The sequence below is a fragment of the Oryzias melastigma genome, linkage group LG18 (genome assembly GCF_002922805.2).
Source record: "Oryzias melastigma strain HK-1 linkage group LG18, ASM292280v2, whole genome shotgun sequence".
NCBI lineage: Eukaryota > Metazoa > Chordata > Actinopteri > Beloniformes > Adrianichthyidae > Oryzias > Oryzias melastigma.
In genome coordinates this window covers 21616357-21628283 of record NC_050529.1, presented here as the reverse complement: position 1 = coordinate 21628283, position 11927 = coordinate 21616357, and the positions used below count along the sequence as shown (strand labels likewise).

Below are 11927 nucleotides of genomic sequence, written 5' to 3'. Positions count from 1 at the left end.
TCCATCTTTCCATTACACCACTGACACCTGTCACCACATTACCATTCCTATCCTTGATCACCCTAACCTGCTGCATGTCCTTCCCGTCACGATCTCTCTGCCTTGCTAGTCTGTACAGGTCAGTTTCTCCCTCCTTACTACCCAACCTAGCATACAAGTCATCATAAGCCTTTTGTTTGGCCTTTGACTTAAACATTAAAAAACACTCAATATTTTAACCTTCATATAAATATATTTTGTCAAAATAATACAAGTTAGAAATATGCCCAAGATAACATGGTACCATTAAAAACAAAAAATAAAATTATCATGGAAGGCCGGATAGAATTACCCGGAGGGCTGGATCCAGTTTTGACAGAAAAATAAAACTGATAATATATATATACAGGACAATGAAGCCCAATTAGGCAATTCATTTGTGATATTTGGCTATATAAATCAAATTGAATTGAATAAATAAAATATCAGTAACAAGTAAACAGAGGGAGATTTTAAACACAAAAGCATATAACTTAAGGCATAAAAAAGAAGAGAACTTAGCAAGAATTGACAAAAAACATGCAAGCTGCGAATTGCACATAACTCATCATACACACAGGTTGTACATTATTATTGCATCCATTGAATTTATGCTGAAACTCACATCAGTTTACACAATTAGAGATAACATATTTTTTTTTGTAGATGACAGAAGCAAATTCATTTAACAATTGTGCGCCACGATATTGGAAAGAAAGCTGGACTTGTGTTTTGTAAGTAAAGGGAAAATTACATGTTTGGTTATTCCTGGTGTTTTATAAATGAACTATGAGTGAAAACTTGGTGGACTTTTACCATCAACAATCATAACAGAAAAAGTGAGTAATTGATAGATTTTTAAGTCATAAATGTTTAAAATACTTAAATTATAAACGCTAAGTGCATCTCAAGCAGAATAAGAAGCAAGATGAACAAAAAGCTACAACCAGCATGGTGTAGGCTCAACTTTATGTTGTGTATCCCACATATGGTAGAGTATGTAAGGAGTAAGGTCCTCCATTCAACATAAGAAACTTAACACAGATATTTTACATTTTCCAGCATAAAGATCTAATTACAGCAGATCAAAGCAAAGGGCCAATTGAATTCTTCCCTTCTCCCTACCGCTCCATTTGAGGGGGCATTTGTGGTGGAAGTGGAGTCCAAAATATTTTTTTAAGATCTGACCCTCCAAGCAGAGGGATACAGAGCCCTCCGTCACGAGGGTAAACCGTGTTGCGCTGTGGAGGAGAAGCACTTTTCTTCACGTGGGTGCGCTCTAAAGCACAAAAGTTTACATTTAAATGAAAGTAATGGCTTTTTGTTGTAACATGACCTTTTTAAAGTTATTAAACTGCTGTTAAATATATTCGAGCGCTGGAAGCTCCGCACTAACCTAGTTGACTATTGGTGTTGTCATTGAGCGAAAGTGACGTCTGAATTCTGAAACACCATTTTTCCATAAGTGTCTGTTTGAAGGGCTAAACAGTGGTAGGTAGAAAGGAAAAATTCGGATTGGGCCAAAGATCTTACACTGTCAAATTTTAGCACAAAATTTAAACAAACGTGAAATGAAAACTCTAAAAACAGCTAAAAAAAGAAAAAAAAACTTCCATCTACTGCAGTCTGTTTCATTAATGACAAGAAACAGATGCAGAGACCAAAACATGAACTCTTATAAATAAAGTATTTACATTGATGTAATTGTCTTAAGTTTCTAACATTTGTATTGCTTTTATGACTAAAACTCAAAATATGTAGTCTTATCTAAATGTATTTACAAGTTCATCGTCGCCATGGTCCGAATCGTTGACGCAGGAGTCTATGCTAGCATCACTTACTTCATTTGTTTGGTGCCTAAAAACAGAAATAACTGCAAACCGTCTGACCTCCGTGACTCACGGACATGTAGTCTTTTTCAAAGGTGATACAACACATCTCTGTGACGCAGGAAGCATCCATGTTCAGAATCATGACCTCCTCTTTGTGTCTGTGTTCTGCACTGTTACCACACTTCATCCAGAAACGCAGGCGCTGTGAAGTCAACATCATGAGGTGCGTCACTGTCAGTTGTATTTGTGATGAAACTGCGCCGACGAGCCAACCAGTTCTGATTCAGCTTGGAAACACAGCCATTCAACAACATAGAAGAGTCTCAACAAGACTCATTCTATAACAAAACTCATAATCCTCCTCAAACAAGTTCAAGTCAGAGACGAGCCAACGTCTGACAGACTGACTCAGTCACTCGTGGTTCCTGTTTTGCTGCCAAGTGACAGGTTAATGAGAAGGAAACAATGAAGGGGAACATGTTGAGAGGAGATGAGTGAAATGTTTGGCAGCCTGACACTTCTGTAGCTGAGCATCTAAAGAGTCTTTGTTTTTTTTCTCCCAAACACCCGAATGTGCTGAAAACTTTAACCAACTAAAAATATATATATTTTAAAACGGATGCTTTTATTTAGCTGGTGCTCAGAAACACGGACTGTCCACAGAGAGCTGTAACGTATAGTTGATGAAGTCTTGACAAAGAACGGTCTGGAAAAATGCAGTATTATTAGATTCTTTGCAATTATTTTTTAATAGGGATGCATGCCAATCAAATGATGTATACAGATTTCATACATACCTGATGAAAAGTTTTTTAAAACTTAAAGAAAAAGTAAGGAAAAAAAGTTGATGTGTAGATTTGATTGATTGATTGATTGATTGATTGGTTTATTTCAAGCATAGATTGAAAAAATACAGGACAAAACACACAATTATTTCAAACTGATTACGGAAACAATTAAATGCATACATTATAAAATAGAAAACAAAAATAAAACACACTTAAGTCACATTTAGTTCCTTCATTTTTTCTGATAATTAACTAAAGTCAGTAGAGTTTGATTGATTGCTTGAAAAGGAGTGGGAAGAAGCGAATTTATATAATCCCACCCCTACTTAATTACTTAATTTCACTGTTTTGCATAATTATGTAATCCGGTTGTTGTTGATTTTTTTATTTTTTATTTCATTATTTTTATATATAGATTATATATAGATTTGAAACTCTGTTTATTAGAGCAGAGTGACACCTCCTGCTGCTTTACTCTTATTATATCTGACCAAAATATGATGTTCTAAGAATTTTTTTATATATATTTAATTCTTAAAAAAGGGCATTAATCTAAAAGTGAGTGAAAAAAGAACAAAATTACAGACCAAAGTTGATGAGTTTGGAGGTTTCTGATTCAAAGTTGGATATATTTTACTGGATTTAATCCATCTCTTGTTTTTTGCTTTTGTGTTTCTCCTTTTATTCCCAACAGATTATTTGTATCAAGTTTTCTTGTGAAGATCTTATCTTTTTATTTTGTTGTTGGTTTTTCAGTACTGATAATGTTTAAGAACTGGATTGTGTAGGAAAGAAAGTAGCTGACTGTTAAACAAATGCTGCATTTAGTTTTTATTTTTTTAGATATTTAAACGTTTTTTTCAATTAGTTCTGACAAAAAAATAGTTGAGAAAACTGTCACTTTGACTTCAGGTGACCTTCGATTCATACTCAGATAAATTGCTTACCATTTCAGCAGAAAGACAACAAAAGTGTCTGTCTGAAACTTTATGAAAACCAAGGGAAAAATGTGGTCTTTTCGGAATGATCATGCATCAGTCGAGTTTTCTGAAAATGAAAAAGAAACTGATGTCAGCTGAAAGGGGAGCATGCTTCACGGACATTTGACAGTAGTTTTGTCTGTGGCAGTTGAAAGCTTTTGTTCGGTTGCGATTCATTGTGCTTGGGCGTGTATTTGACCCTAATCCAAGTGTTTGACAGTTAATCTGTAAGTACTGCAGCTCCAATCAAAGAAGATAAACTATTATTTTAAAGTAGATCACTTCTTTTGCTGTTCTTTATGTTTGGGGAAAAAAAAATAAATTTTAGTTTTTGTTAACTTTCAGAAATTTGTAGTGACTGTACCGGCCACTTCTAAGTCGAACAACTTCCACAAGCAGTGAACACAAAACCAGCAGTGTTTGAGCCGCTCAGCAGCACTGAGGATTTGACTGTTGATCAGCCGCTCTGCCTCTTTGTGCATCTTCAGAGCTGTCATCTTATCTGTTTTAAAACGTTTCCATTTATATTTCATTTGCATCCTGCGGTACCAAAGGATGCAAATGGCATGAAATGGTAATAGGAAAGCAGGAAATTAAAAAAGAAACAACGCAAAGATCTGGAGATTCAAAACAAAAACTTAACCAACTAATTATCATTGAATGGATTACAATTTTTTTTTCCCATAAGTGTTTTTTCTAAGATTACCTCCTTGTGTCAGAAGGATTTGGTCTCGACTGCAACCAGGAAGAAGAGATCATTTTCCTGTCTGAATAAATGCCAAAATGAGAGCTCCTACACGGATCTTTCTTGTCTTAATGCAGAAACTTACATAATTCACTCATTTGGATGTTTCTAGGGTAAAAGTTGTCAAAGAAACACTGTTATAAACTGTAAAGAATGGGATTTTCTGTTAAAACAACTAGGTCTGTAAAATGACAAATCTTTTTACACTGTTTTGGGTTCCGTTTTTGTTATTGTTAATTGAATATTTTTGACTGAAAATAATAACAGAGGTGTAGAGGTGGGAGCTGCCTGAACGTGTTTGCTTGTACACCTCTCACCGACAACACTCATGATCCTAGAAGAGCAAAAATTGCCTCAGGAAATTCAGTTGTCAGCGCCTCAACTCAGCGTATGAAATTTTCAGCCTGTATTGCTTCAAGCTGAAGGAGCATTTTTAAAAGCTTTTACATCACAACATTTTGTGCAGTCAAAAAGTAAAAGTAAAAGATGTAAGTGTTGCAAAATATAGATGATGCCCATGAAATACACTAAAGAGGTACTACAAGTTTAGATGGCAGATTAGTTCTATTGAGCAATGAGACATCTGAATTCATAGACAGTCACATAAACGTAATAGACCTGCAAACACTTATCAAATGACGACAACAAAAAGAGCCCACAAATAGCAGTGATGTTCTTTCTTTTTTTTATTGTGAGCCCTTGCGTAAGTGGTCCATTTAACAAGGTATGAAGGAAATACTATTTAGTGTAAGGAAATAGGAATGCATTGAAAGAAGAAAAAGAGCGTGACTTCTGTGGTACCACTCCCTAAAACTCTGAACACCACCTCCTCCAGAAAAAACTTACTGACAGTGTATTTTTTTCATGATGGGTCCATTGTGTGAGCTACTCCCTCCCCCTTGTTTTAAATAGTGATGCAGAAACAACAGGTGTCACAGCTTCACCTGGGAGCCTACTGAGAGCATCAGAGACCTTGGAATACAACTGCTGTGGATCTTTATTCTGATCAGCCCCAGCACTAACAACTGCTCCATCTTTCATTTGCTTACAAGGCTGTACAGGTAGGTTAAAACATATTTGATTTAGCTTTGAGTTTGGTTTAGCTGTTTATTTAAATACAAAATGAAAATAAAGTAATAGTAATAAATTATAGAAATAAAGTATTTCAACTAAACGCATGAATATAAATATACAACACTGAAGCATAAGCTTAACATTTATATATTGTGTAAGTGTCGAATGACTATGTTTTGATAAATACATTTGATTTCATCTTATTTCATGCTGATATGAGCTCACAGAAATTGCTAGAGTATTTTAATTAATGCATAAATATGAAATGCTTTTTTAAAAATAGAATTAAGGACAATACTTGATGTATTTGATTATTTTCAGTCAAAAGTATTCATTCAATATAACTTGGCACATTTTCTCCAAGGCATGGACAAGTACAGACTACTGCTCGGAGTCCTCTTTGTGACTCTGTCTTGGAGTTGTATGCAGACATATGCTCAGAACGTAACATCCAACCCAACATCACCACTCCCAAATGGAACAATGACAGGAGCAAATGGAACAATGACAGGAGCAAACTCAACATTACCAGGAGGCAATGGAACAGCACCAGGAGGCAATGCAACAACACCAGGAACAAATGGAACAGGACAAGGAGAAAACAATTTAACAACTCCTGCTGTAACAACACCAACTCCTGCTCCATTGGCACCAAACACATCAGTGGAAACTCTTCCGGTGAGTAACATTATTTCAGAGCGACAGAGCAGCTAAAAACAGGAGGGTGCTTTAGCTCCATCTCTTTCATTTATGGATGAACTTGACACTTTTCCACTCAATGTAACAGATTTTTTCTCTTTTCAGACAACTGTCAGCAGAACTGAATGTGGAACGACACAGCTGTGTGCAGCAGAGCCTTCTTCATGTGACCCATCAACAGGTTCATCATGCTTCTTTCTTGGTGCCCAGAAAAAGGATGGTAACAACTTTGAGTTTGCACTCTCTGGAGAGTCTGATGGCTACATTGCAGCATCTGTGTTGAGTCCTTTCAATAACGTAAGTCATGGTTCAGTATTACAGCATATCTTTAGTCCAAGTCAAAACCATAATTTCCTTTTCATTTAAAATCTTCCTCTCTCCCTCACAGAAAGAAGTTACTTATATCTGTGCAAACGACAACAATGTAGTGAAGTTTTTTGGTGCAATTCTGGAAAGTGGACAACTAACCATGACGAATGTGAGTTTAACCTATTACTATTCTAATTAGCCTTTACATATGGTTTTGGTCAATTGATATGCTGTTTTAGCCATTCCTGTTAAGAAAGCTAAGAATCATCTGTTGCTGTAGAAAATCTTCTTTGTTTTCTTAGTTATATTTTCTTTTAAACAAACAAACAAAAAAACCTTAGTTACTTGATTTTTTATAATAAATGTGAACAATCATTGCTTTACAGCTCAGTGCAAACTCTGTGAAGGGCAAAGTGAACGGCAAAAAAATCCAGTGCACATTCTTGGCCACAGTACCAGACACACGTATTCCAGCAGCCAAGAGAGCACGTAGAGCAACAGACGTCACCCTCTCTGTCTCAACTGGAGCGTACAATGCAAGTAAGTTAACATTTGAGATCATATTAAAGCATTAGGATCAGTTCTTACAAGGATAGTGAAAGTTTTTTTTTTTTTTTTTTTGCATAAACTTTCTCAAATACATGTAGCGTATAAATAACGTCTTCTGATGTTTTCCAAAGGTTCTGGCACTCTAGGAACACCAACCACAGCCGTAAGAGCAGCTGTTGCAGACCTGGCAAACAGTAATGCCACTGTTGTTAACGAGATTGCCAACTCAACAAATACAAGCACAACACCTGCACCAGGAGCAAACGTAACAACACCAGGAGCAAATGCAACAACACCAGGAGCAAACAATTTAACAACTCCTGCTGTAACAACACCAACTCCTGCTCCATTGGCACCAAACACCTCAGTGGACACTCTTGCAGTGAGTAACATTATTTCAGAGCGACAGAGCAGCTAAAAACAGGAGGGTGCTTTAGCTCCATCTCTTTCATTTATAGATGAACTTGACACTTTTTCACTCAATGTAACAGATTTTTTCTCTTTTCAGACAACTGTCAACAGAACTGAATGTGGACTGACACAGCTGTGTGCAGCAGAGCCTTCTTCATGTGACCCAGCAACAGGTTCATCATGTTTCTTTCTTGGTGCCCAGAAAAAGGATGGTAACAACTTTGAGTTTGCACTCTCTGGAGAGTCTGATGGCTACATTGCAGCATCTGTGTTGAGTCCTTTCAATAACGTAAGTCATGGTTCAGTATTAGAGCACATCTTAAGTCAAAGTCAATACCATAATTTCTTTTCATCTAAAATCTTCCTCTCTCCCTCACAGAAAGAAGTTACTTATATTTGTGCAAACAACGACAATGTAGTGAAGTTTTTTGGTGCAATTCTGGAAAACGGAAAACTAAACATAACAAATGTGAGTTTCGCAATTATGGCTTTCACACACAAATTCCACAGATATTTCTGGGATGACAAAATAATTTTGAAGGCATCTATTGTACTTATTTACAAAAAAAACGTGTATAGTTAAATCTTGGGTTAGAAAAAACACAAGGAAAATAATTTTTAAGTAGGTTATTTTGAATTGACATGCTTACTTTTAAAACAAATGGAATTGACTAAATTAAAATGTGCATCAAATTGATGTTATCTCTCTGTGACAAAGCCCAAAGACTGTAGCTCCCCATCTAAAAAACAACATATATTTTAAGCAATTATTTTCTTGAAATTGAGTCATGGCATCTAGACTAGAAATATTAATTCTTCACTCATCCAGTGAATAAATGGCAACTTCAACTAAAAGTTATTGATTCTATTTTTATTGTTGCACAAGTGATTGAGGAGCTGTTTCATGTTAAGATAACTTGCTAAGAACAAACTTCTAATCATCTAAAGCTATGACAAGACTTATGTGCTCACTTCTCTGAAATTATATCTGTTATTAAGCAAAAGAAAGCTTAGTTACTTCAGTAAAATTTGAAGTCTGACTTTTTTGTAATACTTGTGAGCAATTATTGCTGTGCAGGTCAGCGCAAACTCTGTGAAGGGCAAAGTGAACGGCAAAAAAATCCAGTGCAGATTCTTGGCCACAGTACCAGACACACGTTTTCCAGCAGCCAGGAGAGCACGTAGAGCAACAGGCGTCACCCTCTCTGTCTCAAATGGAACGTACAATGCAAGTAAGTCAACATTTGAGATCATATTAAAGCATTAGGATCAGTTCTTACAAGGATAACTACTGACTTTTTGCAGAAACCTTCTCAAACACATGTAACTTATAAATAACTTCCTCTAATGTCTTCCCAAGCTTCTGACAGTCTAGGAACACCAACCACAGCAATAAGAGCAGTCGTTGCAGACCTGGCAAGCCCTAATGCCACTGTTGTTAATGAGATTACCAACTCAACAAACACAACTACTGCCCCTACAACTGCCCCTACAACTACAGTTGGATCTCTCCAGGTAAGTTGAAGCAAAAAACAGAGAAAAAATTTAATCGCGCTTTAGAAACACACAACATGGATCTCCTCAGCATGAATGTATTTAATTTTGCAGACAGATATCAGTAGCAGTGGGTGTGGAACTGACAAACTTTGCGCATCTGAGCCCTCATCGTGCAACCCTGCTGCTGGAGGCACCTGCTCCTTTTTGTCTGCTAAGCTGAAGAGTGGTCAGATCTATTCCTTTGAGCTTTCAGGACTGTCAGATGGTTACATCGCCTCTGCCGTGTCAAGTGACTCTACTGCGGTTTGTCCAACATTCAAAATGCTAGCACAATTCAAACATCTTCTCAATGTTCAAGGAGGTTTGTGTATAACATTTGTTTGGTTTTACAATATAGGGTAATGGAGACTCAACCTACGTGTGCGCCAACAACAATGGTGTAGTTAAATTCATCACTGCCACCTACAACAGTAATTCATTGACTGAGACAGCGGTGAGTTAAAAAACAATTTAGAAGATTGCTGATGATGATGTACCTGTGAGCATGTTTGACCTAAAACACTGCTTATTGTATACAGCACCACATTTACACACTACATTGTTGTGTTCTTATTTCTTGCTTCATGTTCTTCTGCAGCTGAACGTAACATCTGGCTCTACGTATGGCAAGATTAATGGAAAACAAATCCAGTGTACTTTTGAGGCCACACTTCCAGACACCACTACTCGCGCAGCAACCTACTCAATGATAATCATTAATGGAACTTATGATCCCAGTAAGCATATTCCAGGGTTCTCGTGGATTATTCATTTGTCTCTTGCTTTAAGAAATCTGATTTTTATTTTATTTTTGCAGCTACAAATGCTTTTGGAACTCCTCTCGTTCTGTTGAGAACCAATCTTGTAAACTTGTCAGATCCTTCAGCAAATACCACCAACCTTGTTTCTGGAGTGGCACCACACTACCATCCCTTAATGCAAGGTATTTAAAGAGAAGGATGATTTTTGCAAAGGCACTGTGAAGTTTTGAAAGCATGACCTATTTATTTTCCTTTCCATTTAGCTCTGCTGGTCACTATTGCCATCCTGGTTCTCCCCATCTTTGGACACTGATATAAACCATGTGACACTTCTCATCCATCTGCAAATGCCCGTGAATGTAAACTTTGAAGATTTTATACAAGATAACCCATGGAAAGAGCACTCCCCACGGATTACCTTTAAAGCCAATGTAGTACAATTTCGTTATGTCGTTTTCTGATGTCTGTATGAGTTTTTAACCGTAGAAACAACACAGAAGAGTTCAATGTCTTTTGTGTAAGTATTTAAATGCATGAATGTTGGATTTCTTCTCCTTCATAGACGTTTAAAAGGGTTTAAAATATTCAAATTGGAATTTCAGACTCAAATAAAAAAAATGCGCTCATTAAACTTTTCTAAAAGTTGCAAACCAAATTACTGTTTTTCACATGCATGGTATAATTTATGAAAAATGGGTTTTAAGGTCTGGTTACCTCTCAAACCCTTGTCCTTTCTGCATTAGATTAAAATCTGATCAAAAGCTTTGATTACTTGTATTTGTTCTTGTTTTGATCATAATGGCGTTATTGAATCAGAGGTATATTTTTGCTTCATTCCTGCAATGAATTAAAGTATCCTGTAAGAGATGGTCCTTTTGATATTTTATTATGAAGTCAATTCTGACTGATGTTTTTTTTGTGTGTGTGTATATATTTATGTGTGTATATGTGATACAATGAAATTAAATATCCTATCTAACATTAGTAAAAGGGATTTTACATATTGCAAACTACTTTTGATCTCACATTAATGGTTTGGAAATAAAGAATTAAGAAACTAATAATGTCCATTTAGTTTGTTTGATGTCAGCGCTAATATCAGTGTATCAATGAAGTGATCTGTTGTAATGGTAACAACCACTGAAGAGCATCTTCCAGTGGATGAATGTTGAGACCATTGACTGTATATGAGAACAAGTCAAGAGTCGGAAATCACCCATAGAAAATGGCTAACTGTCCAGCTCCGACAAAATTAAGTAAATTCAGTCACCATTTCATGGTGATATGGATGCCGTCGCGTTGAACCCAGACGACTCCAGTAGGGAGTGATTGGTTTCAACTGGTCTGAGTCATTGTTTCTATGGTAACCACTTATGCCTTTCAAGAGTGAGCTTGTTGTAATTCACCCACCCACCCATCCATCCATCCATCCATCCACACTCTTTACCCTCTTTATCCCTTTTGGGGTCACAGGGTTGCCAAAACCTAACCTAGCTGCATGCCGCCTGCCCTCTGTTGCCACTATTTACTTAACTGTTGCCACTTTTAAAGAGCTGGAGCACAACAGCAACACATCTGTGAGATGCAGAAGGTGCAGTGTTGACTCTTATTGTAGGACAGGGGTGTCCAAAGTCAGTCCTCCTGCTAGTTTTCCAGAAACTTGCCTTATCTGCTGCTGATGACCTGGATCGGGTGTGTTTGGCGAACAACTTTCCAGCTTCAATTGCAGGTTGGTTGGGAAAACATGTAGGACACTGGCCCTCGAGGACTGGACACCCCCGCTGTAGGAGCTCTAGGAGATTTTAATGACCTGGGATGAGGATTTCACTAGGAACGGTCTGGTGCATTATATTAGGTTGTTTTAGGTCACTGGACCTAACCAGTGAGTACCATTGACAGTATAATCACTAGACATATCAACCCCTCCCCTCTCATGTTCCAAATAGGAAGTACATGCTGGTGTCAAGTGGCCAAAATCCCATAGATTTCCATTGAGAAATAGACAATTATTCATCTGTGGTTTTATTCATTAGAATAATCATTCTTACTCTGATACATTCTTCTTAGCATCTTTTTTTGTAATATTTATTTATTTGTTGCGAGTTATTTGAGTTTTAACCTGACCCACCAGATACCTCAGTAAAAGCATGCTGGAATATGATTGAACATTTGATTGACAGCGTCTCCCGAGCCACCTTCAGTTGAAGGGATGCAGACTCCAAACA

At 36.9% G+C, this 11927-nt stretch overlaps 1 protein-coding gene across 1 annotated transcript; it reads left to right on the top strand.

Annotated features, from left to right (window-relative positions):
* The first annotated feature begins 5275 nt into the window (after positions 1–5275).
* On the top strand, positions 5276–10763 carry LOC112155900 (mucin-5AC). Its single transcript, XM_024287935.2, has 15 exons — positions 5276–5424; positions 5802–6115; positions 6242–6433; positions 6525–6614; positions 6832–6985; positions 7126–7376; positions 7503–7694; positions 7785–7874; positions 8484–8637; positions 8766–8920; positions 9014–9205; positions 9300–9395; positions 9540–9678; positions 9759–9884; positions 9966–10763. The coding sequence occupies exons 2-15, from the start codon at positions 5804–5806 to the stop codon at positions 10013–10015; spliced, it is 2193 nt and encodes a 730-aa protein (XP_024143703.1). The 5' UTR covers positions 5276–5424; positions 5802–5803; the 3' UTR covers positions 10016–10763.
* Positions 10764–11927: the final 1164 nt, after the last annotated feature.